Source organism: Macaca mulatta, chromosome 12 (assembly GCF_049350105.2).
Source record: "Macaca mulatta isolate MMU2019108-1 chromosome 12, T2T-MMU8v2.0, whole genome shotgun sequence".
Taxonomy (NCBI): Eukaryota; Metazoa; Chordata; class Mammalia; order Primates; family Cercopithecidae; genus Macaca; species Macaca mulatta.
Genome location: NC_133417.1, coordinates 9,390,142 through 9,416,931, shown reverse-complemented (window position 1 = coordinate 9,416,931; position 26,790 = coordinate 9,390,142). Strand labels below are relative to the sequence as shown.

Below are 26,790 nucleotides of genomic sequence, written 5' to 3'. Positions count from 1 at the left end.
TCACCAATCACCCTCTCCCCCAAAATCAGTCATAGGGAATTCCATGCTGTTTAGTTACAGGTAACATGGAATGTAATCTCTAGAACATTAATTTATATTGAAGACACGAATTCCTCTTCAGACACACCAGTTATTAACAAAGCCTGTAAACATCTAGCCAGCTGCTGGTAGTCAATTTTCAAAATTACCTAACCCCGACAGCATGTTTTTATCTGTAGCCATGTGTTTTTGAGCTTTGCTAAGGGCCTCAGAATTGAGAACCTTAAAAAAAAAAAAAAAAAAAAATTCTACCTCCCTGCAAATAGTGTCAACTGCTGATCTTTGGGTGGGTTGGTTAGGGGGCTGGAGCCAGGGAGGGACAAGCAGGCCCCAGGGTGCTGCCCAAATGGAATACTAAATTATTTTTGCCAAGTTTAAAAAAAAAAAAAAAAAAGTCTAAACTGAAGATGTCCTTTTCTCCAAACACATCTCATCTTTCTGGGTCATCCAAAAACAAAAACTGGGTAGGTCAGACTGCACCAGGATGTCCCAGGGTCTTTGCTGGAATTAACATCACCAAATTATATTAAATTTTAGTGGTTCTTCCTCTTCAAGAGATTTTGGCTTTTTTGGTAAGGTCAGTCTCATGTGAAAAATCTCACAACGAACCTGTCTGGAGAAACCCAAATCTTAAGAGCTAATGATTGCTTGCTCACGGAACTTGGCTCTAAAACACCAGTGGCATTGCCACCAACCACAAAAACATACACAACGGTGGGGTCAGGAGCAGCACAGAAGACATCCTAGCTGACTGAATACTATCTTGTTGCCTGTCTTCAAAAATAAGACAACGTACCACCATTCCATATAAATCAAGTCACATGTTTAAAAAAGAGGCAGGACAAAACATATATCCATTATGATTTATTCTCTACAATACTTCGTTAAAGAGTTCAATGATTTGCACTCAGAAGTTATATAGCCAAGAGGCAACCAAGTGTAATACAAAGAATTGGTCTGAAGTCTTTGCACTGAAGGCCATATAGTCTCTTGCTTCAGGGAAATAAGAACGAAATGAACAAAAAGAACACAGCTCCCTAGGCTCCAGAATCTCAATAGAAAAGAACATCAACAGTTAGTGAAATTGTAGATGTCAACACATCATGGAAAACAGATCTTGTGCAAAATATTAACACCCAGGACTTTTGTATAGATGATTTTTATTATAAACAATAAAATATATGTAATGTCTCAACTACAAACCTTTCATGTTGAAAGGGTCTCTAACATGAGTTGTTTTATTATGAAGCGAAAAAGTTTTAAGAATCTCACAGTGGAAATAATCCAACACCGACCAACTCTAGTGATCAGAGACATTCTCTTTTAATGGAAAACAAGGACAATTCATAATTACAGAGAGAATGTCCTAGCTGTGGGTATTATGAGACAAGCCAACTTTCCAGACCAAAAGGCACTCACAGCTAGGGATGAAACGAACTCCGAACCAAGCCAGAGAAGTTGGGCTGGTCCTTGAAAACAGTGGTTACCTACTGTCCAGCTTGAGCAGCCCAAGGACAAAGGAAACAGCAGAACACATTCCCTTTTCTTTAAACCTACCATGCACACTGCAGGTACTGGCCACCCTCATCACTGCTTTGGTCAAGCATGCAGAAGGCAGTTCAGTTCCAGTTCGGAGCTGTCTTCTCCCTATGCAAAGCTGCCACATGGATGATCCAGACTTGGTATTTTTCCTGAGAGCCACCTGCTACACACTTTCATGAGGCGACCACAACCGTACACTTCTAGACCGCTTCCTGACTAGGCCCCGTTCAGGACGGACACTGACAGTGTCCATTCCTCACGGGGCCAAATGGTTTCCCTTGGTCGACTCCTGAGTCCCCTTGACAAAGCAAGAGGAACCCAAGCGTTTCCATTGCTGGACTTGTGTGGGAGCATGAGGGAATGTGCAGGGAGTAAGGCTTCTTCACTCCAAAACCACTGAGCCCACTTCAGTGTGGTGCTGGGCCTCACCAGCCCGATTCTTGTGCACTGATTTTTTTTTTTTTCCCCATTTCTTGGGTTTTAAAATTTTCTATTCATTTTCTTAAATGGCAGGTTTCCTACCCCCCTCAATAAAATAAAATAAAATAAAATAACATACATTGGAGAAGACAAATAGGGCAACATTTCTACAAGAAAAAAATCGGCTTGAGGAGCATGGCACTGTAAATGCTTGCATGACCAGTCTCACTGAGCGTGCTCAGGGGTGAAGGTTTAGCACCAATTTTTTTGCTTTTTTTAATCTTTAGAAATTAAACACAACTTTTAACATAGAACACTTGAACAGTAATGAGTGTAGCCCTATGTATCAATACTGTTGTACAAATTGGAGGTGGGTGGCTTAGTCCAGAGCTGACCACCCTGACATCAATCCATGGCACCTAAGAGTAACCGTTGCCACATGTTTTAACAAGACATTTATTCTCAGCAGCAGGAAATCATGAAATGACCCCTCCATCTTCATTTACATTGCCAAGGGAAACGTAGCAGGCTGCAGGAACCCAGCACAGCAGTGAAGGGCCGCGGCCTAGGCACCGTCACCCACGTTTCCCTCGCACATCCCAGGTCCTCCCGAGCAGCACAGGACGGTGTGGAGCGCACCCACTCACCCTTGCCCATCCCTTCCCACACACTTGCCAGCGATGCCTAGAACAGCACAGGTGTCCTTTCTCAGACTGTGCCCCCGCTCCCCTTCCCCATTCCTGGAAGAAGAAAATGCAGAAGATCTTTTGAGTATTTGCCCGTTTCGGAAAGCCACACCATCACCACATAAACTGCAAAAAATAAATTAAATAAAAACGTTATGTTCACTGGGTGGACACCCAATCCACTTCAAGAGTTCTCTAAGCATGTTGTTGAAAACCAGTGTCACATCCTTAGGATCCTTCTTCCAATTGGCCACTCTTCCTGTGAATCATTTTAGCAGTGCCTTTGTAACAATATTTTCAAAGCATCTTCCAAGTCCCCTAGTTCTATGAACTTTGCCACCAAATAAGTGAAGAATAGGCAAGGAGAGAGGAAAACATTGCTGACAGCGACTTGGAAATCAGCGACAATGGGAAAGGGAAATATGTCAGATGAAAGTTTGAAAGACTTAGAATAAAATGAGCTATTTGGAAATTTGCCCTGGTGGGGTGAAGATTCCCAGCATGTTAGGCAAGATAAAGATCCACCTTGTGTAATTACACCACTGTTTTCTGAAGTCCTGGAAAGGACAGAAACATCAACAGTCTTCCCACTTCTACAGGCAAACTGGAAAAAGGAACTGCCCTGCTTACAGGCCCCTCAGATGTCTGCCTGAAGAGAAAACCAGCTCGGAGACCCTGGGTTCTCTCCTACGATGTGTCCTCCCCTCCTAAAGCCCAGCTCCATCGCTTGTTTGCACGTGTGTGCTTCTGAGAACCGAGGTCCAGCTCTAGGCACTGCTACCAGCAGAGGAGTGAGGTAGCCGGGCGGTGCAGGAGAGGCCTCTCCTCTCACACCTGCGCGCAGTGATGACGTCGGGGCCTCCCGTGCACACCTCCGTTCCGTTCCTCAGCAGGCTACACCGCGGAGCTCTGTTCAGTCAGCAGGAGACTCGATGCAGGAAGAGTGCCAGAAAATCCAACTGAGAGTGGGATGAGGATGAAAATCTTCACGGCCTACTGAGCAATGAGATCTGCAACGCCACCCAAAGGGCTTCCGATCTTGATGTGGGTCTCTGTCCAGGAGCCTCGAAGGACTCGTGGTGCCCACGTCCAACCCTAACGTGGCGTCCGCTTATGAAGCATGGAGGTTGTAATCAACTCTTGGTACGCAATAAACTGGAAGTTTAAAAAAAGGAATTTAAAACAACCTAAAAATGTTTGTTGGTCTCCGTTGCCCAGACTGCCACGGGAATACACCTACTTCATCTGGGGAGGCTGCAGGGGTGTGTGTGGGGCTCAACCTTCAGGGATCATCCATTTCAGCTTCCAGCGTGTGGTCAACACCCATGTGGCAAATACCAGACAAGGGTCTTCTGAACCCACACAGCAATTCCCACCAGTCAGGGAGGAGCCCCAATCCAACAGAACCCCATATTGAGGAAAGGCTGAGATAAGGCTTGGGCCCCTCAAGTTCTGTTTCATTCAAGGTAACCCGACCCTCCCTCAGTCAGCGGGAGGCAGACTTGGCAACGGAAGCTAGCATCATAAAATGGTGCAGTAATAGAAGTAACTGGACCAGGAAGAGGAGGCATCTGCTCCAATGATGTCATAGCCATTGGCGGCCACAGGGGGGTGGGACTGGTCATGCAGCCGTGTGTCAGGAGTAATGATTGTAGAGGGGCGGGGCATGAAGAGTGCCGTTCTGGAAACAGTGCTGTCGGGAAGCAATATACTCTGCGTAACTGATTGTCACCTTCTCACTTCGGTACCTGTATGAGGAAACAGGAAAGGGTATTAGGAACCCCAAACGCTTCATTCTGTAAAGTCACTCAGCAGAGAAAAACCAAAAGCTTACTCCACATTTTGAAAGAATAAAATGGAAGACCAAGAGCAATCTTACTTACAGAAAATGAAAGACAGCACAAGAAAACAATGCTGTTATTACAAATGAACAAGATGAAAAAGCACGATCACAATTCCCCCTGAGAATGTGTTTCAGCACATCCCACCTGGAAACACTACACGTGCTTATCATCAGGCTGCTGGTAAGCAATCCGCTACTGGGGTCTGGATGAAGAATTTCAAGGTCAAATTACACGGGTGGCAGATTGGAAGATGGCTGCACCAAAACCCAGTGCAAATTGCGTATCTACTTTCAGAGTAAATGTGATACATTTGACAGAAATGCAACCTCAATTTGCATAAGAGCAACAAACAAGTTATTATAACTAAAAGGGACACAGACACCTAATTCGGGGTCAGAGTCTGCCGAAGCAGGCTAAAGGATCCTCGGGGTTCTATAGAATAGGATAGGGCTCACTCCCCAGATGAATATGCCATATCACAGGGTCGTCCGAACAGAATTCACAGCACTTTGGCTGTGCTCTGGAAAGAGCCATGAGTCAGGATGCGAAGCATGGGGTGTTACAAACCTATGGAGCCTACTACAGACCACAGGAGCTGGGTGTGACAATCCTTACCCAGAGCCATCTCTTTCCCACTGTAATCACTCCTCCACTGCAAGGTGATTATTCCTGAATTTTGACAGGGAAATGGCTGTTCAAATAAATTATAATAATAATAATAATGCTTTGTATTTGAAGAGTTTTTTGTTTCTTAAAAATTTTTGGAATCCAAAGCATTTAAAAAACACTGGGTCATCTTCCAAACAGACCTGTGATAGTATATGATTATTCAGCATTTTACAGATGAGGGGCCCAAAAGAGGCCCACAAAAGCCCATAGAAGCTAAACCTCTCAGTGTTTCTGATTTCAACAGGGATGAGAAGAGAACTAACATCTCCTGAACACCTACAATGTTGACTGGCCCCAGGCTAGAAATTTTCCATCCATTACCTTGGCACAGCCTCAAACAACTATAAGGTATTATCATTCGCATCTTACAGACAAGGAACAGGCTCAGAGAGGTAGAGTAACTGGCTGAGGTCACACAGCTAGTAAATGTTAAGCTAGGATTCCAACTCCAAGTCCATCTGCATTCTACTACACTATGCAGCCTCCTCCTAGAAGTATTTCCCCCAAATGAGAGGCATTTCCTTTTAACTTTTTGTAAAAAGCATTTTCTGACTCTCCTGCATCTCCTGCCACCTGACTGCATGTGTTGTCAGAAAGCGGCACCTCAACTGACTCTGGACTTCCAGAGAGAGCACTGTCTCCTAACCTCAGTCTCCCCCTCAGCCTCCCAACCACGTGGGTCTGGCAAAGCCAACCACAGCCTGCTCCAACTGTGTCCCCAGCTCAGCTGTGGAGATGCACAGGATGCTGGGAGAGTCTCTGCTTTTGCTGCCACTGCTTCCTCAGAACTTGAACTTCACCCACACTTCTTTGATTTAGGGACATTCACAGAGAAAACGTCTTCCCCATCCCATCAAAGTTATCCTCCATTCAACCCCAACTAAATAGAAATGATAAGGAAAACAAGACAATGGCTTACCTGGTGAGTTTGATCGTTTTTCTGAATTCACTGGTAATTGGAGCTTTAAAGCCACCTTTCCTGAGCAAGGAGTCTATTGTCTGGATCTGATCCCAGTCTGAGGAGGAGAGAGGCCACACTGAGGTCAATGCACATCTAAGAGTAAGGCATGCTCTTATGTGGCCCGTGCAAGAAGAGAAATGGGACTCAAGAAGCAGCCGAGTCTGCTAAGGCAGAGGAAGCCCTGGGCACTGACCCCCACGTACCTGACGCCCAGTCTGTCTGACAGTCCCGTGGAGACTCTGAGACATGAGATGATAGCCCGACACATGCCATAATGGCTGTCCCCAGGCTCCCTGCTCCTGCGTCCTTCCTGTCAGATGTTACCCCAGTATAATTATCTAGGAACAAACATGGTTCCAACTTAGACCAGCCTATTGGCCTAGTGCTGGTCCCCAAGGCTGCTCTGTGGGAAGAGAGGAATTTACATTCTGCAACTTCTATTTCTTTGTGTGATCTTCCTTCAATGTGATGATTTTAGGAGTCCTGTTTTGCATGGTAAAAAATTGACAGCGAGAAAGAAGCTAGCTGGGTGTGGTGGCTCATACCTGTAATCCCAGCACTTTGGGAGACTAAGGCAGGAGGATCACTTGAGCCCAGGAGTTCGAGGCCAGCCTAGGCAATATGGTTAAACATCATCCCTACTAAGAATGCAAAAATTAAGTGAGCGTGTAGGATGCGCCCATAGTCCCAGCTACTCAGGAGGCTGAGGTGGGAGAATCATCTGAGCCCAGGAGGTCAAGACTGCAGTGAGCCAGGATCACACCACGGCACTCCAGCCTGGGTGATAGATAGGAGGAGACCCTGTCTTAAGGAAGAAATAAAAAGAGAAAGACAGGAAGAGGGCGAGGAAGGAAGGAAGGAAAGAGCTGTTCCCTCAGGAAGGGCCGAAAAGTTGCTCATGCATATACTATTGTGTTATTCTCGCACATTCTTTTCTTTTGAGACGGGGTCTCACTCCTGTCACCCAGGCTGAAGTGCAGTGGCGCGACATTGGCTCACTGCAACCTCCATCTCCCAGGCTCACGTGATCCTCCCACCTCAGCCACCCAAGTGGCTGGGACCGTCAGGTGTGTGCCACCACACCCGGCTGAATTTGTATTTTTTGTAGAGACGAGGTTTCACCACGGTGCCCAGACTAGTCTTGCACTCCTGGGCTCTAGCAATCCACCTACCTTGGCCTCCCAAAGTGCTGGGATCATAGATGTGAGCAAGTGTGCCCAGCCTCTTTCTTAACACATAAAACCAACTTCATCAAATTGAAAAACCAAAGAAAATCCCCTAAATTACTATGCTACGTGCTCCAAAGTTTTTATTTTTCCAACCAACTTTCAAATGGCAAAAGTAATTTGATTATTTACCTATTATTTACACCTCCTCATTACAAAACATGGTATGCCTCCTTGTACAGAGCGTTAGGTTTATGACCTAAAAGAGGTGGCTAAAAGGTTTGCTTTTATGCCACATATACACTGCTTTTGAAAAAGTTAAAGCACAAGCGAAAAAAAACCAACCAGGCAATTGCTTTCCATGTTTGCTCATGATATATACTTCACTGGGTATTTTTTCTCTATTCTAGGTTCATACCCAACAAATACTGTGTTTCACATATTATTTTCAAAAACAGACTAATTCCAAGAAAGAAGGAAAACTGCACTGCGTATCAGAGAATGCACACACAACATGTAAAGGCACCCTTCTAGATACTCTTTTAAAGAGAAAATCTGCTCGATCCACCCTACCTTTAACGTCCCCAGCAGAAGAACTTAAAGGTTACTGAGTTTTTTCTTTTTTTTTTTTTTTTGGAGACGGAGTCTCGCTCTGTCACCAAGCTGGAGTGTAGTGGCGCGATCTCGGCTCACTGCAACCTCCGCCTCCTGGGTTCAAGCGATTCTCCTGCCTCAGCCTCCTGAGTAGCTGGGTCTACAGGCATGCACCACCATGCCCAGCTAATTTTTGTATTTTTAGTAGAGACGGGGTTTCACCATGTTGGCCAGAATGGTCTCAATCTCTTGACCTCGTGATCCACCCACCTTGGCCTCCTAAAATGCTGGGATTACAGGAGTAACCCACCACGCCTGGCTGACTACTGAGTTCTTTAAAAAACAGTAAGGACTATGTTGACACCCTTTGCCATGTATAACATTGTTTAATGATTTGTCATCCAAAGTTCGATACCTACTGAATTCTACAATATGGTCAGGTTGATTCACAGTATTTTGCTACAATTGCCACTGTAGTTCAAGGGGCCAAGAAATAAAACTATTTATTGAAAAGAAGTGTTTGAAATAGCAGGCGAGTAAGTGACTTATTTACCCTTTTTCTTTTCCCAGCTCCTAGACCTTTTTGGAAATTTACCCTTGGTTCTACAGGAATTTGACAGGTATTAAGAGGCAGAAAGGCCTTCATTCTTAGTTGCAGTTGGGCTGAAAGATGACACACTTCACTTTCTTGCCCTTTAATTGGCAACACTGTGAATGATACTTGTCTTAAAATCCCATTCATCCAACTCACCTTGTTCCTTAGCAACCTCAGGTAAATATGTGGCTGTACGTTTGACACCTTTTTCATTAATGAATTCAATTCGAATCCCATGGACCCCTACCTATAGAAAAAAGTACAACCAAGTAAATGGCATTTACTTACTCTAATGGAACTTCAGTCCCCACATATCAATCCACATTAGTTCCTGACCAGCTTAATGCAGGCCTAGAAAAGGGAGAGTTTCTTGCATTTCATGACTAATCCTATCTCAGGAGGTACAGAGGCCAAACAAAGTTCTGCTTTTAGGGAAGGGTCGAGAGTATGTGCAGCCACCTCTGAGAATATGAAGGTAGGAGAAATGAATTATTTAAGTAACTCATCCAGGAATTGTGAATATGTTACCTTGACCCTATCCCATTACATAAGCATGCCACTAGGTTTTTATCTGGGGTCATGATCCTTCATATCTGATTCCTAATAGAAACTTCTACTCAGCCAGGTGCAGTGGCTCACGCCTGTAATCCCAACAATTTGGGAGGCCAAGACCGGTGGATTACCAGAGGTCAGGAGTTTGAGACCAGCCTGGCCAACATGGTGAAACTCCGTCTCTAGTAAAAAAACACAAACGGCTGGGCACGGTGGCTCACCCCTGTAATCCCATCACTTTGGGAGGCCAAGGCAGGTGGATCACGAGGTCAAGAGATTGAGACCATCCTGGCTAACACGGTGAAACCCTGTCTCTACTAAAACTACAAAAATTAGCTGGGTGTGGTGGCACACGCCTGTAATCCCAGCTACTCAGGAGGTTGAGGGAGGAGAATCGCTTGAACCCAAGAGAGGGAGGTTGCAGTGAGCCGAGATTGCGCCACTGCACTCCAGCCTGGCGACAGAGTGAGACTCTGTCTCAAAAAAAAAAAAAAAAAAAAAAAAAAAAGAAAAATTAGCTGGGCATGGTGGTGGGCACCTGTAATACCAGCTACTTGGGAGGCTGAGGCAGGAGAATCCCTTGAACTCAGGAGGCAGAGGTTGCAGTGAGCCGAGATCACACCACTATACTCCAGCCTGGGCAACAAGAATGAAACTCCATCTCAAAAAAAAAAAAAAAAAAAAAAAACAAGCAAACAAAAACTTTTACTCCAAGGCTTGCCAAGAGGGATCTGGAATATTTTCTTTTACTCCATTATTTATTAGACATGGAGAAAGATGTAAACCAAGCAGACTAGGGAGAATCAGGAGAAGCAAGCCTTTACACTGACATTTCTGCCTACTCTTGGTACAGGAGCACCTCTTCTGTCACCTATGTTGCCCACAATTGGTTCCAAACTGAGCCTTCACATTCTTATGCCCTCTCTCTCAATGAAGGAGATACATTGCCATGTACTAACCCGAACCCAAATGCAACGAGAGATGCAGAGTTCCAAATGCGGCTGTTCTCACCTCCCAGTCCAGGTAATCACTGGCATCCTCAAAGTTAGTAAGGAGGGAGACAGAGCAGAAAAGTTTAGGCAGCTCCTCTCGGGTCAGGGGGGGAAATCGGCTGTCCTTAAGTGCACTGGAGGGGGACAGAAAACACAGGTAAGGCTGCTCTGGAGTCAGGAGCCAACATCAGGTGCCACAGAGCCCCCATATTTATGAATCTTGAGCTATTCAGAGAGTATCTATTGTTCATCAACACTAACACGTTAAAAACAGCTCGATGCTATTAACTGTCTGTACTTGAACTGATAAGTGACTCACCAGATTAAGCCCCTTACATGTCCTGATTACCAAAAAGAGAAAACTCAACATACATCACTTAGAAGAAATAAAGTCAGGCAGCTATTTCTGATTCTAGCCAAGTTATCTACAGTTCTTAACATCTGGTGTCATTACCTGGTTAACGTGTATTCCCTGAGTCCTGAATGAAGATTCATGGCTGAGAAGGTCCCAATGCAGCCACGAAGCCGCTTGTCCCGCCCTGTCTTCCACGTCACAAAGAGCGGACTAAAAAAAGCAAAACACAAAACATTCTCCAGCCCCAAATTAATCATGGATAAGAACAAAACCTTTTGGCTTTGTCCCTATTCATTTCTGTTATTGCCAAGAATCCCTCTTTTCGGACTCGCCAGCTACCCAAAGGACTCTCTGCCTTTCTGAAAACGGCACAGCCCTGGCGGGAAACAGGACACCTACGAGGCAGCATGAGGAGAGGCTCCGCGTAGCGGTTCCCGTGTTCCCTGCTGACAACTTTAACTCACTCTGCTGCCAAACGGACATGCTCCTTTCCTCTTTCTCTACCCAACACTCCACTTTTTCTTCCAGTTCTCCAGTTTCCTCTTCCCTAAGTCTATGTATGCAGGTAGCCATGCTCCCCAGCTCTGTCTTTCACGATGACACACCTCACCTGCACAGCCCCCTGCTCATCTGTAATCCCATGTTGTTGTTCCATGATCATGTTTCATGATCGTGTCTGCCCCTGACAACTACGAATATCTCCGAAACTACAAATATCTCTGAAAATAAATTTTCAGAAAAAAAAAAAAAAGTTCCCTCAAAAAACCTTTTTTAATTTTTAAAAAAAGGTTTTAAAAGGCCGGGTGCAGTGGCTCACGCCTGTAATCCCAGCACTTTGGGAGGCCGAGGTGGGCGGATCACTTGAGGTCAGGAGTTCTAGACCAGCCTGGTCAACATGGTAAAACCCCGCCTCTACTGAAAATATAAAAATTGGCCGGGCGTGGTGGCAGGCGCCTGTAATCTCAGCTACTTAGGAGGCTGAGGTGGGAGAATCGCTTGATTCTGAAAGGCAGAGGTTGCAGTGAGCCAAGATTATGCCACTGCACTCCAGCCTCGACAAGAGACTCTGTCTCAAAAAGGAAAAAAAAAAATAGATTAAAAAAAAAATAGAGATGGGGGGTGTCTCACTATGTTGCCCATGCTAAGCTTGAACTCCTGGCTCAAACGATCCTCCCACCTCAGCCTCCCAAAGTGCTGAGATTACAGATTACAGGCATGAGCCACCGTGCCCAGCCAAGACACCTTTTTATTAGCAGTTGCCATTTTCTGTTTCTAGGCCAAAGTCACACTTCATTAGGCTATATCAGATTGATAGTGACAGATTTTTTAGCAAGAGGTTTCAAGGCCTGTTCCCTCTTCCTGAAATCTCTCCACACTAATGCCCTTACCTCTTAGATTCTTGAGTTAATAATTTCTAGAGGCAACTTAAGTTTTCAAAGTTATCTGCTTTGATCACTGTCACAAAGGGCCCCACAGCAGCTCTCCCGTCTAGCCATCTTTTCCTTCCAATAAAGCACCTGCACAGCACCAGCCAATGCTGCAGCCCCAAAGCCTACTGAAAAATCCTTCAAGACAAGGCCTCCATTGCCTGCAGGATGGAAATGCAAAGCCCTGAATACGACAGCCTAAACCTTCCCTAAACACCCACATCACCACCTGTTCTTCCAAACTGTGTCTCTCTCTTACATGGGGCACCCTGGATCTCACTCAGGCTTGGGATCTCCACCTGCTCAGTCAGGTGTTTTCCAACCACGTTACCCCAGGGTGACAGTTCCCAAAAAACCGAGCACACCTCCCTCCACATTTCCTCTCCTCTGACGCACTCACAGAGAACAACTTCCCCTTAGCACTGTGCGTGTGTGATCTGCCGACCTGACAGGTCTCAGAGAACAACTCCCCTTAGCTCTGTGCGTGTGCGACCTTAGCTCTGTGCGTGTGCGATCTTAGCTCTGTGCGTGTGACCTTAGCTCTGTGCGTGTGTGATCTTAGCTCTGTGCGTGTGCGATCTTAGCTCTGTGCGTGTGACCTTAGCTCTGTGCGTGTGTGATCTTAGCTCTGTGCGTGTGTGATCTTAGCTCTGTGCGTGTGTGACCTTAGCTCTGTGCGTGTGACCTTAGCTCTGTGCGTGTGTGATCTTAGCTCTGTGCGTGTGCGATCTTAGCTCTGTGCGTGTGACCTTAGCTCTGTGCGTGTGCGATCTTAGCTCTGTGCGTGTGCGATCTTAGCTCTGTGCGTGTGTGACCTTAGCTCTGTGCGTGTGTGATCTTAGCTCTGTGCGTGTGTGATCTTAGCTCTGTGCGTGTGACCTTAGCTCTGTGCGTGTGCGATCTTAGCTCTGTGCGTGTGTGATCTTAGCTCTGTGCGTGTAACCTTAGCTCTGTGCGTGTGTGATCTTAGCTCTGTGCGTGTGACCTTAGCTCTGTGCGTGTGCGATCTTAGCTCTGTGCGTGTGCGATCTTAGCTCTGTGCGTGTGTGACCTTAGCTCTGTGCGTGTGTGACCTTAGCTCTGTGCGTGTGATCTTAGCTCTGTGCGTGTGTGATCTTAGCTCTGTGCGTGTGACCTTAGCTCTGTGCGTGTGATCTTAGCTCTGTGCGTGTGCAATCTTAGCTCTGTGCGTGTGCGATCTTAGCTCTGTGCGTGTGCGATCTTAGCTCTGTGCGTGTGACCTTAGCTCTGTGCATGTGATCTTAGCTCTGTGCGTGTGCGATCTTAGCTCTGTGCGTGTGCGATCTTAGCTCTGTGCGTGTGCGACCTTAGCTCTGTGCGTGTGATCTTAGCTCTGTGCGTGTGCGATCTTAACTCTGTGCGTGTGTGATCTTAGCTCTGTGCGTGTGCGACCTTAGCTCTGTGCGTGTGCGACCTTAGCTCTGTGCGTGTGTGACCTTAGCTCTGTGCGTGTGTGACCTTAGCTCTGTGCGTGTGTGATCTTAGCTCTGTGCGTGTGTGATCTTAGCTCTGTGCGTGTGTGATCTTAGCTCTGTGCGTGTGTGATCTTAGCTCTGTGCGTCTGTGACCTTAGCTCTGTGCGTGTGTGATCTTAGCTCTGTGCGTCTGTGACCTTAGCTCTGTGCGTGTGTGACCTTAGCTCTGTGCGTGTGTGATCTTAGCTCTGTGCGTGTGTGATCTTAGCTCTGTGCGTGTGCGATCTTAGCTCTGTGCGTGTGTGATCTGCCAACCTGACAGGTCTCCCAAGGGAAGAGGCTCCTTTTCTTCACACCCTCTCCATGCCCCAGCCAAGGTTTTGCAGTCTCTGTATGCAACCAACAATTGAGGAACGAATAGTCTCATATCAACGAATACTCCAAAAGCATGCCCCCAAAACAAAAATAAAAAAACAGCAATGCTCTTCAAAGCCAGCTCAGAGTGGCTTCCAATTCTGAGGAAGAAGAATATGCTAGCATGGAGTTTTTCAGTTTACTTTATACATATTGCTTATTTAAGTCACTGAGACCAGCAGAGGTCTTGGGACAAGCAACAAAGAATTTTCAGCTAAAAATACTGAAGCAGATTCTGATTTTCTTGATGGGATGTCAGTGGCCCTACAGCTTTACCAAGGGATTTCTCATGAACAAAGTGAGGGGCCCCTGTCAACCAACTCACAGATCCAATGAATGAGAGCTCCTAGTCTCCAGCCTGGCCTCAGACTTCCAACTCACCCGCACTTCAACACTACGGGGTCCCTAGTGGTATGGCGTGACTTCCCCACTTGCGAGGTTAAATGACCTACCCACTGCCATGTGAACTAACAGAAGAGCCAAGAATGAACTCACTTGATTTCCAGAACATTAACAAGCCTACAGCCTCCTCCAAATGTGAACTGTATTTAAAACTGTCTGGACATTTCTTATCATTCTCTTCCCATTACCCTTTCCTCAAATGATAATAAAGATTTCCGAGCAGCAGATCTCTTGAGAGAATCACCCCAGAAAGATGTCGCCATGCCTTCCTCAGTGGCCCCAGCACCTGAGTTACTCACTAGGGGTCATTGGTGAATCTAGGAAGTCGTGGCTGTGGGAAGCCATAGAGGTGACAGTAGAGTACGTCGAAGCAGTAGCAGCACATCTCCGCGGTCACCACCAGATTCTTAGTGGTGTTGGCAGTTCCATTAGGCCGGGGAAGAGGGCTCAGCGCTCCCGATGCGGGATTCATTCGTGTGATGGGAGAGTTTCCAGGTCCCAGAGTTAAGTCTGACACATTCTCCCGTCCACTGCTGCTGTCCACATGCTGGTGGTTTTGAAGAGGTCCTGAACTAGAGCCGGGGACAGTTGTGGACTGATTCCCGTGACTGTGCGTTCCACTTCCAGATAATTTGGGCTTCTTGACCCCACAACAGCCTGCTGCCAACTTGGGCTCGAGTGGGGGAACACAACGTCTTTTTCCCATCCTGATTCAGTGCTCGAGGTCTGGAATGCTGCAGAACCCTAACCAAAATGAGGAAGTTAAGCATTAATTGGAATGGTTAGTTAAAAGGAGAGAAAAAACATCAAGGAGAGAGAGTCTGCATGGACCAGCTAAGAGCTGTCAAATTCCTTCTCCCACTGCAACCTCCAGGTCACGTGATCAAAAAGGGTCACAGACCAGGAGAAGAAACCCCTAACCTTTTCCTAAAAGAGAACTAATTTTTATTTTCCACAAAATTTCCGTATGACTACCGTGGCTGGAGGCAGGCATCAAGCAGCTCCCTGTTCCCCAAGAGTCCCCAGGGCAGAAGACAGGGTGGGGCAGCAGCCAGCGTGAAGCTGGCCGAGGACATTTCCAGACCGCCTGGAGGACTGCGCATGACCTGTCAGACTCATCATCATGATGTCTCTACCTTTTTTAGAGACTCCAAATTGAACCATCCTATTTTTAAAGAACTCCAGAGGAACTTCCATGATGTTCCTTGTTAACCACATCCTTGTGCATTTTCCTCATCACTAACTACAATCTATCTTCGTACTTTCAGCCCCAAACCACAGCGAGGATGAAAAGCAGTTGGCTGTCACTCTGAAGAGGGCACATCTTCTAACACAAGGCTCCCACCTTTCTGTCTTTGCAGCTCTCCTCCTCCAGCCCCCTCATTCTCTTTGGTTCCCCTCTGAACTGACTCCAGTTTCTATACATCTCCCTATCCTTTCAAGACCCCATTCAAAAAACCTGCAACCTAGCAGAAACCTTTATCCACACGAATGACCCAAGCTTCACAGACCTTTTGTGAGGTGGCAGTTTCTGCCCTGTCATAGCCAGGCAGACAGAGACAAAGCCACCCAGCTTAACAAAATGTGGTGTCACATGGGCTGGGGAGCCACAGCCTCCTCCTAGCTGATGATGCGAACGGAAAGAAGGGATTTTTTTTTTTAATTGGTTTTTTTTTTTCTTTAAAAGCCCGCGGTAAAAATGTATAGCCATAACACGACTAAGGTCCCCTCTGTTGTCCGAAAAGTGTCACTCCTCAACAGAATTAGGAAAATAGCGCCTAGTTATTTCAATGTTGACAACAGTGAAGTTTCTAACTACAGAAAACTAAGCTTTCTCTCAAGTCATTGTATGTTATTGTTTTGGCCAGAAAGAGAGAGAAAGAAGGGGAAGTGGGGGTAGGGAGAGAGAGAGAGAAGAGAGATTTGCATTGTCCTACCTAAATTTTCCCCTGTGATTTGGACATGTAGTGTATAATTATCTTTTTAGGCGTTGATCTACAAATAGTATTTCAGTTGTAAACTCTTTAACCTTTTAAATTTCAAATCAAATATTTACACACCATTTGCAATGCCATTATTTCCAAACAACTTGTCACTTTACATTGAATGATATAAACATTTTATAAGGATCATTTATGTTCTTCATATATGCTGATTCATAACCAAATACACATCTAGGGCATTTCTGATTGAGATCAAAGCCCTCTGTGGCTCAAGAATAATAGCTTGTACACTTAAATGTCTTGCTTGAAACAGGGGCTTTCTCTCTCTCTTTCTTTCGAGAGACAGGTCTCACTCTGTCACTCAGGCTGGAGTGCAGTGGCACAATCATAGCTCACTGCAGCCTCCAACTCCTGGACTCAAGTGATCCTCCCGCCACAGCCTCCCAAAGTGCTGGGACTGCAGGTACGTACCACTATGCCCAGCTATTTTTTTTTTTTTTGAGATATGGGGGTCTCACTACGTTGCCCAGGTTGGTCTCAAACTGCACTCCAGCCTGGGCAACAGAGCAAAGCCCTGTCTCAAAAAAAAGGTGGGGATCCTCTCACTGCAGCCTCCCCAGGAGCTGTCAGGTGTGAGCACCTGGCTTCTTTTTGAGAAAGTCTTATTTACTCGATATAATAAAACCTCCAATGACTACACTGTTTCTGAGCACGGATGTCACTGTCTTATTTGGACTGTTGAGAGAGGGAGCAGAGTGTCTTGGTTTTTTAAAATGCTGCCTCCAAAGCCAGGTGGCCTGGGCTCAAATCCTGGTTCCTCCACGATTAACCTCTTTCTGCCTCAGTTTCCTCAAAACAGGAATAATAATAGTATTTGCTTCCTAGGGTTGTTAGGTGAATTAAATAAGTTTAATATATGTAAAGAGGCTCACGCCTATAATCCCAGTACTTTGGGAGGCCGAGGTGGGCAGATTACTTGAGGTCGGGAGCTCGAGACCAGCCTGACCAACATGGAGAAACCTCATCTGCACTAAAAACACAGAATTAGCCGGTCATGGTGGTGCGTGCCTATAATCCCAGCTACTCGGGAGGCTGAGGCAGGAGAATCACTTGAACTCTGGAGGCAGAGGTTGCAGTGAGCCGAGATCGTGCCATTGCACTCCAGCCTGGGCAATAAGAGCGAAAAAACAAACACACAAACAAACAAAAAATATATATATATGTATCAATGTATATATATGTAAAGGGCGTAAACCAGTGACGGGCATGTGGTAAGCATCCATACTTCCAGCTGCTCTTATCATCTGGGTTCTCGGTCCACTGTTCTCTAGGAGGGCAACTCCTGGGGCACCAGTACGTGGCTGCGCACTCTGGGCTTACAGCAGAACTTGCACGGAGCACACACTCTTCAAATAGGGTTCCACTGAATCCTCTAAAGCACTCAACAAGGCAGATGATGCTACCACCATTTTACGTTCTACATCGTCCACACGGCCACTAAGTGGCACGCTAGATTTTTTGTTTTGTTTTGAGACGAAGTCTCACTCTGGCCCCCAGGCTGGAGTGCAGTGGCATAGTCTTGGCTCACTGCAACCTCCGCCTCCCACGTTCAAACAATTCTCCTTACTTGGCCTCCCGAGTGGCTGGGACTACCGGCACGTGCCATCACATCTGACTAATTTTTGTATTTTTAGTAGAGATGGGGTTTCACCATGTTGGCCAGGCTGGTCTTGAACTCCTGAATTCAGGTGATCTGCCCACCTCAGCCTCCCAAAATGTTGAGATTATAGGCGTGAGCCACCGCACCTGGGCCAGAGCTAGGATTTAGATCGCGATCTATGTATCAGGCTCTATGGCCTGGAACTACAAGAAAGAATGAGTCTTGTCAATAATATCCACTGGATTCAGTCTCTTTCTTTAGGGCAGGATTAAAAAAAAAAAAAAATTAAATTCTGGACTGGCCGTGGGGGCTCACACCTATAATCTCAACACTTTGGGAGGTCGATCGAGGTGGGAGGATGACTTGAGCCCAGGGGTTGGAGACCAGCCTGGGCAACAAAGTGAGACATCTGTCTCTACATAAAACAAATTAGCTGGGCATGGTGGCACGCACCTATGGTCCCAGCTACACAGGAGGCTGAGGCAAAAGGATCACTTGAGCCCAGGAGACCCTGTCTCAAAATAAATAAATAAAAATTTAAATTCTAGGGTATGTTAAGAACTAATCTAACAGCTTATAGAATCTTGCCAACAAAAATGGAGCTGGGAAAAAAACATGAAAAACCAAGCCCAAAGTCAACACCTCAGCCATCACCTGGAAAATTATCCCCTCATCCCAGGGTCATTTGAATCCATGATGGGTGTCACTGGCCTGAGTTCTCACTTGACTCTACTTTGTGTGCAACTGTGGGCAGCAAGGTAGATACAGGTTGGATGAAGCAGCAGGACCGTATTCCCAGAGAGCTGGTGTTTTAACAGGGCCCTGAGGCTCTGCACCTCTAGAGCCTCAGAATTCAAAAAATCAAAGGGGAGGGATAAAATGCAAAAGCTAAAAAAACCTTTCATCATTCTCATTACACCAAACCACACCTGAAGGAAAAGCTACATGTCGTGAGACGGAGGCAACAACTCAGACATTCTCTTCCAGGTGGTGTCAGCCACCTGACTGGTGAAACATCCTAAAACACAGCAACAGAAGCGATTTTCAAACCACACCAATGCAGATGAACTCAAGTCTAGAAGAGTCTGCCTGCACACCACATACAATCACTGACCGCAGTGGCAGCTGCTGTCTAGCGTTTACAGTTCCCCCACATCTTCCAGCTGTGACTTGCAACGAACAGAACCAACCACAATCTTTGGCCCTTTAGACCCAAGCATTTCTCTGGAGGCCACTAAGTAACCAATTCAACTGACAGTCTCAGTTGAGTCTTAGTGACCAAGAGCAGAGTTAGATATTTTCTGCATCAAAAATATATTAGAAGGCATTTCTTATAAAGCTTATTCCATAAATTCAAATCTATGGGAAATTTCAAACATGAACAAAGTGGAGAAAACAGTATACTCCACAAATAGTATAATGAGCCCAACATTGAAAAACGTCCAACCTATGGCCAATCTTACTTCATCTATACCTCTGTGCATCACCTACTCTCTCCGCCTCCCATCCTTCTACACAATTATTTAAGGCGGGTTTTTGAGGGGGCCAATCTTCTACTTATCTGCCAACAAAAAGCAAATATTAACTTGATATAGTTCGCGTATTTGTCGCTGCCCAAGTCTCATGCTGAATTGTAATCGCCATTGTCAGCTGTGGGGCCTGGTGGGAGCTGACTGGATCACGGGTGGATTTCCACGAACGGTTTAGGACCAACCTTTGGTGCTGTACTCCTGAGAGTGATGACAGCGAGTGCCTTCTCTCAAGACCTGGTCATTTAAGTGTGTGGCGCCTCCCCGCAACTCTCTCTTGCTCCTGCATTTGTTATTTACGTGCCCGCTCCCGCTTTGCCTTCCGCCATGAGTAAAAGCTCCAAGGCCTCCCCAGAAGCAGATGCTGCCACGCTCTCTGTACAGCCTGCAGAACCCTGAGCCAATTAAACCTCTTTTTATTTTTTTATTTTTATTTTTTTATTTTTTTGAGACGGAGTCTCGCTTTGTCGCCCAGGCTGGAGTGCAGTGGCCGGATCTCAGCTCACTGCAAGCTCCGCCTCCCGGGTTCCCGCCATTCTCCTGCCTCAGCCTCCCGAGTACCTGGGACTACAGGCGCCGCCACCGCGCCCGGCTAGTTTTTTTTTTTGTTTTTTTTGTATTTTTTAGTAGAGACGGGGTTTCACCGTGTTAGCCAGGATGGTCGCGATCTCCTGACCTTGTGATCCGCCCGTCTCGGCCTCCCAAAGTGCTGGGATTACAGGCGTGAGCCACCGCGCCCGGCCTAAACCTCTTTTTAAAAATAAGTTACCAGTCTCAGGTATTTATAGCAATGCAAAAATAGCCTAATATATAACAACTATAGGCAAAGAACGTAAAGTAAACCAAGCTGCTGGTAATAAACAAAGGCTTCTTAAACCTCAACCACTATCAATGAATTTCATCAAAATGTTCTCTTTAGGTTTGAGATTCTCTAGTCCTATTCCAACAATGTAGGTGTCTCATCACAACTAAGTAGTTCCCGACTCGGCTCTCAGCACTGCCCTGCAATGATCAAGAGACACCTGGTCCTCCAGCAGCCCCGCTTTCTGAGTACAGGGTAAGGTACTTCAAACCAATAGCGTTCTAATAGATCAGACTGTCTGGTCAGCTAAAAACAAAGCTCCACTGAATGCCATGCTCCACCTCTTCTAAATCTGTGCCCGCCAAACTTCCCTGCCAAACTTTATGAAAACGACCAAGGACGGTACTGTGAGCATAGTACAAATTACCGTGAAGCTGGTTCATCTGAAATAAGAGAAGCCAGGCGCAGGAGCTCACGCCTGTAATCCCTACACTTAGGGAGGCAGAGACGGGTGGACAGCTTGAGCCCCGGAGTTTGAGACCTGCCTGGGCAACATAGTAAGACCCCATTCTCCACAAAAACGGAAGGAAAAAGACAAAAAAAGTTTGAAATCAGGTGTAAAAACTCTTGCTTTATAAAAGAATATATATCCAAGACCCTTTCAGGACTTCAGCTGCTTACCCGTACAAAGCTCAGCTCAAGGGCCATGATGAGAGTCCACAGTAGTGATCCCCTTTTCTTCCCGTTCATCCATTAGGACCACCAATAAGAATAAGCTAGTTAAAACTAGGTTTCCACTAGATGGAAACAATACTCATGCTTCAACAAAAAGCTGGCAGAAATCACAGGAACCACTGTTTTACCACCTCTTAAGACCTAACCTTGCAGGTGTCAAATAAAGTGTGTCCTCAGTGCTTAAAGTCACCAGCCTTTCTCAGTTATGCTGCGGTGTCCTCATCTGACCTGTGCTTGCAGGACGTTCTCTCCTCTCCACCTGATGTACACACTCAAGGGGGCCCTGAACTTCATTATACCTGAACTGCTATTTGGAGCAGCTTACAACTGAAAACCCAGCACTGAACTCAGCATCACCCTGAGCCTGAGAGGCTGCGGGGCATCTGTTTCATCTTTCACGGCACCTAACATGGTGCCCTACATACAGTACACACACACATACATACACACACACACACACACACACACACTGCTGATCGTCACCAACAATCTTATCTACACATCCAGTAATTTAAGTTTGCCTGCTGACAGTGGAGTATCGCAGAACCTGCGGATGACTGAATTATAAGGGCCTATTCTTATCAACAATCTCCATTCTATTCAGCCTAAACCAAGGGATAGTTTAATAATTATCCATAGCAAAATGGATAGCCACTGTGGATAATTCATTTTAAAAATTAGGTCAACTATCACCTAAATTCACTTCTTGGTCCAATGTATGCTGGCAGCTGTCGTCCTTAAGGGTAGCTGTCAGTTCTGGAACTGGTTTTGGGTGCCACTTCTAGGTGGTTCAAGGCTTTCTTTTGATAGATCAGACGATCTGAACTGTGGTTGGGAAGAACTATTTGTTCCTTTTTGAATGACGGAGCACTTTCAGAACTACCCACTGGAGAGTTTATTTGCCTGGGTGGCCATTTGTGGTTTCAGGGATTAATACAAACCATTTCTCATACACTGCTAGTATTTACAAACCAGGTATTGAGACTGCTGTTGACATGAAGATGTGATGATGCCCTCACTCACGTGTCTGGCTGGGCAAAAGGACCTTCCTCTCTCACTGCAGGTCCCTTCCAAGGCTACTGAGTCCACTGAAAACAATAACTCACATTTTCCAGAGCAGCTCCCCTCTTCAGGGGACAGAGCCTACATTCTGAGGTTACAATCTCAGCTCAGATCCCAAGTCTGACTTGTCACGTACCAGCTACACAACTCAGGCAAGTTTTCACATCTCTGTGGACTTGGGCTCCTGCTACCACAGAGGTTTATTTGTGAGCTGTGAAAGACACAAAAACCACCTGGCAGTTCTGTGGCACATAACTACTATCTAGTAAGTGTTTGCTGTTACCAATACTACCCTACCCCACGGATAAAAGTAGTGTCGGTTATAAAAAGAACACAGTTCTGAGTGCTTACAATTTCTAGAGAAATAACACCCTCATAATACAATTCCATTAAGAATGACCTTGTAATCTAAAAGATCGTATTTAACGTGGGATTATGACTCTCATGACCTTGATAGTTTCCTTCTTTGGAGAGCAATGGCTTCTAATTAATCATCCACTGCTTCTTTTCATTCTGAGATGCCAGAAAACACAGAGGAAAATACTTTGCTGCCTTGAGAGTTGTACAGTTTTATTCCACTAGAGCCCTCATTTAAGCTTACAGATATACACTAAAAAAGAGACTAAATTTGCTAAATATGCTATTATTGTAGACATCTTGATAGATATTGAATACCAATTTAAAAAACTGTTGTCAAAGTAGTTAGGTTTACACAACCATCAGATTAAAGTATCTAGAAAAGCCTAAAGGTGGGGGGAAAAAATCTAGATTCACCTTCTGAAGACATGTCTCAAAACAGCTTATTCGAGGGCATGACCTCATGAAGATTTGAGAGGTGGGAAAAAGGCCAAGAAAAATGGGGTCTCTGCATTTTCTTCTGTTATCATTTAGCATTCAGATGTTTGCTCAAATCAAGCTTTCCACAGAAGGGAACAAGCTGTTGTTTCCTTTGTGACACAGAGTTGAGTTGAAATTCAATTTAATAATTATATTATGGGTACTGAAATGGCACCTGAGCTATAATTCTGTCCTACTTATGGAACTATTCCAGGAAACAGTCAGAAAAACCCACATACATTCTGGTAACCATACCAAATAATCATTTATTTTTGAAACCCCCAGCATACACACACCCAAAACATTTGGTGTGTGAAAATTTTCCCCCACAAATCACAGACCTACCTATATAATTGTTCCTTTTTGTTTTGGAGACAGGGTCTCCCTCTGTGGTCCAGGCTGGAGTGCAGTGGTGCAATCACGGCTCACTGTAGCCTTGAACTTCTGTGCTCAAGAGATCCTCCTGCCTCAGCCTCCCAAATAGCTGGGACCACTGCCATGCACCACCACACTCGGCTAATTTTAAAAAATTTTTCCTTTTGTAGAGATGGGGTCTCGTTATGTGGACCAAGCTGGTTTTGAACTTCTGGCTTCAAGTAATCCTCCTGCGTTGGCTTCCCAGTTTTGGGATTTACAGGCATGAGCGACTGTGCCCGGACTTTTTAAAAAAAAAAAAAAAAAAAAAAAAGAGATGAAGTCTTGCTATGTTGTCCAGGCTGAAGTGGCTATTTACAGGGCTCAAGCGATCCTCCTGCCTCAGCTTCTCAAGTTGCTGGGGCTCCAGATGCATGCTACCATGCCTGGCAACAATTGTTTTTAAGCTTTATAGATTTTTAAAAACATAAAGAACCCTTTTTTTTTCTTTTTAAAAGATGAAGTCTCGCTCTGTCGCCAGGCTGGAGTACAGTGTCATGACCTTGGCTCACTGCAACTTCCACTTCCCAGGTTCAAGTGATTCTCCTGCCTCAGCCTCCCGAGTAGTTGGGACTACAGGTACGTGCCACCACGCCCAGCTAATTTTTGTATTTTCAGTAGAGACAGGGTTTCCCCATGTTGGCCAGGATGGTCTTGATCTCTTGACCTCGTTATCCACCCAACTCAGCTTCCCAAAGTGCTGGGATTACAGGTGTGAGCCACTGCGCCTGGCCAGAACTATACATTTTCATTTCAACTTAGCTTAAAGAAAAACATGTATCTAGGAGTCAAAACTTTTTTCACCTCCCCTGTTTTCTATGTGACCTGTAGCAAGGTGCCAGATTTTTCTGGGCCTCAGTTCTTTCATTTGTAAAATAAAAACATTTGTCCCCTACATCCCTCAGAGGGGCTGGGGGGCTTCACCGAGAAGTGAAGCACTCTGAAAACGCTCTCCTAAGTGTTAGCATACTATCATGAATCAACTTAAGAGGACACAGCCGTCATAATTTTTCCCCAGAACTTTGTTTCAAGTTTACAGTGAAAAATTTTAATTATTTTCAAATCTGTGATGGGATTTTCAGGGAAATATCATCACTATTGCGAATTTAGGACAAAATGTTCCAAAAGTCTTTGAGGACTGAAACTATAGAAAAGAGAACCAATAACTGACTTTGATCAGGAACTGCATTAACCTCTGAGTTAATTACCCTAAAAGTTAAGACAACCTTTTTGGTCATATTGAGAAACGAATTTGGGAAGGGTAGGGAGCCAGACCTTACACACTAGAAATATAAAGGAAAGATCATGCCACGCCACCACCTAGCTCACTCTAATGGGGGTACAGAACACAAACTTGCATATTTAAATTATTTTAAAAGGGAATCAGTGGAAAAACTTCATCAACATTAGGATCCCCTCACGGAAGTAGAAAAATACGAATGAACAAAATACACCTACATCCCAAAATCCTAGCACATGCCTAAAACCAAAAACTACAATGACGCTCTTTTCTAAATATGTCCAAGATAATACTCACTGAAAGCAGAAAGTTTGTATTGCCAGAGGAACAGCTACAACAGAGGAGGGGAGCTATTTTGTCTCTGGAATGAATTTTCTTCCTTCGGATTCCATTCCTTCTTCCTGTACCTAAGACGGAAATGGCAGGTGCAGTGAACAAACACCCAGGTAGGGCAGAGGTAAGATACATACGGTTTCTGAAAAACCACAACTCCACAGAGCAATTTCGGGGCGGGCACAGCAAATAGCCAGAGAACAGGCTCTCCTTATTTCAAAACCTTTCAAACTCTAAATCTGAGGCAGCAGTGCAGTCCCATGCCCTGAATCATCTCATCCTTAGCGTCATCGGCAAGAGGGGAGGATGGTGAGAATCAAAGGTTTGATTTATTGAACTCGAGCATTAAAACTTCCCCACCACCGATGCAGAGCAAAAGTTGCTCTCAAGCCAGGAGAGACCATTTAAAGGCTCGCCGCCGGTTTCAGAACACAGATAAATAATTCCCCAATCCTCTGCAAAGACAGCACTGAAGAATTACTGGACAGCACGCCGGAGGCAGGGACCTGAGGGCAGGCCATCTTGCTATGCCGGGAGGAGAGGGTCACTGTTGCTAGGAGTCATTCATCCTTACTGTCAGTCTCGAAGAAATCTCTTCCTGATCGCTTCACCAACTCTCCCCACTAGTAGAGAATGGAGCTACTCCCAAAGATGTAAGTAAACAGGAGACTGTTTACATCTCCTGTGGGTGGGAGAGGCCCCACCCACTCTATCCTAGGAGAGGGCAGTGAAAGAGGATAAGGCCCAGAGGGATAAGGGTGAGGGACCGTGGCAAGGAGAGGAGTTCAGATCAGGACAGGGAATGGAGGAGGGCAAAGAGTGAAGGGCACAACCCACAGCCTGGGAAAGAGAGAGGCATGAAACCCAGCGTGTCAGGTGGACGGATCACGGAACAGGGGTCCAGCGCAGGTTAAGGAAGGAGGGCCCAAGGGTAGGGGTGGGAAAAAGAGAAGAGGAGGAGGAGGAAGCGCGCGTGTGAAGAGTGTTAAGAAAACGACAGGCCAGAGCAGGGAGGGGAAAAGCAGGCCGAGGGAGAGGGTGAAAGGTGAAAAACGAGGGTATGAGGAAAGAGGGTCCGGGGCGCTGGGGAGTTGGGGAGACGATGGAGCGACGGGTAGAGCAGCTTGGGCCGAGCCGCGGGGGTGGAATCCAGACGCCGGGCGGGGGAGGGGGCGGCGGGACGGTGGGTGGGGGCCACCAGGCGGCGCCGGAGACCACCAAACTTTACAACGAGCGAGTCTGCTTCCTGGAGGGAGTGCAGACAAGGACCAGGAGCGGGAGCCGAGCCTCGCGGCCCGGGGCACGGCGCCGCCCGCCCCTCCCCGGCAGTGCCTCCCGACCCCCTGCCCTCCGCTGGGACAGGGCCTGAGGCCCCCCCGCCGCCCGGGACCCCTCCCCCACGCTGCCCCGGGACCCTCGCCCCAGGACCGCGGGGTCTCCTCCCGGCCCCGCCGCCCGACCCGGCGAGAACAGGCCCGGCGGGCAAGGCGGCGGCGGCCCGAGGGAGGCCGGGCCCGGCAGCGGGGAGGAGGAGGGCGCGGCGCAGCCTGAGTTTCCCACCTTTTCTCCTGGCCCAGACGCGGCTGGGGCGGACGGGACCTCTCGTGCTCTGCCTCCTCCTTCTGCTTCATGGAGCCATGCGCCTGGGTGGGGGCTCCCGAGAGAAGCTGGCCCGCGGGCGGGCCGGACGCGCGGCGCGGACGGGGCGGGGCGAAGGAGGCCGGCTGGCGGAGGAGGAAGCGGCGGGGCGGCGGCGGCGGCCGGGAAGAACTAGAGGTATTCCCCGGGCGGCTGGAGGACTGAGTCGAGCCGGGACCCGAGTCCTCCGGTATCCCAGCAGCCACCGGAGGCAGTGAGGTAATGGAGGAAGAATGTAGGGAGTCCTCCAGTGGACCACACTCCCTCTAGCGAGCCGCGGAAACCATAGAGATCTGGGCTCAGCCGGAGGGCCGGCCCACTGCTGTCACGTGGCCTCTATCCGTGCGCCTTATTGGCTGGTGCTGGCTCTACGGGGTTGAATTTTGGACGCTGCCTGCCATTCGTGGGGCCGAGTTTCAGGCAGTTGGAGTAAAGAGAGACATCGGGGGAAAACCGCGAGAAGGCCAGCGTCCCTGGCCGGGCGCAGAGCTAGCCGACTGGGG

General features: G+C 46.8%; 2 protein-coding genes across 9 annotated transcripts in view; both read right to left on the bottom strand.

The window, feature by feature from the left end:
• Nucleotides 1-26,790, bottom strand: part of WDR33 (WD repeat domain 33) — a 325,821-nt gene that overhangs the window by 157,655 nt on the left and 141,376 nt on the right. The window lies entirely within an intron of this gene.
• On the bottom strand, nucleotides 891-26,782 carry AMMECR1L (AMMECR1 like). Of its 8 annotated transcripts, none has more exons than XM_077956833.1 (10): nucleotides 26,210-26,616; nucleotides 24,614-24,723; nucleotides 23,008-23,320; nucleotides 14,394-14,838; nucleotides 10,515-10,625; nucleotides 10,080-10,194; nucleotides 8,673-8,763; nucleotides 6,365-6,499; nucleotides 6,120-6,216; nucleotides 891-4,435 (listed from the first exon to the last, which is right to left on the bottom strand). In XM_077956833.1, the coding sequence occupies exons 4-10, from the start codon at nucleotides 14,798-14,800 to the stop codon at nucleotides 4,324-4,326; spliced, it is 1,068 nt and encodes a 355-aa protein (XP_077812959.1). In that variant the 5' UTR covers nucleotides 14,801-14,838; nucleotides 23,008-23,320; nucleotides 24,614-24,723; nucleotides 26,210-26,616; the 3' UTR covers nucleotides 891-4,323. The 8 variants fall into 8 exon arrangements, with proteins under 8 accessions (XP_077812959.1, XP_077812961.1, XP_014965313.3 ...); XM_077956835.1 differs by lacking the exon at nucleotides 26,210-26,616 and adding an exon at nucleotides 25,131-25,254; XM_015109827.3 differs by lacking the exon at nucleotides 23,008-23,320 and having other exon boundaries at nucleotides 26,210-26,782.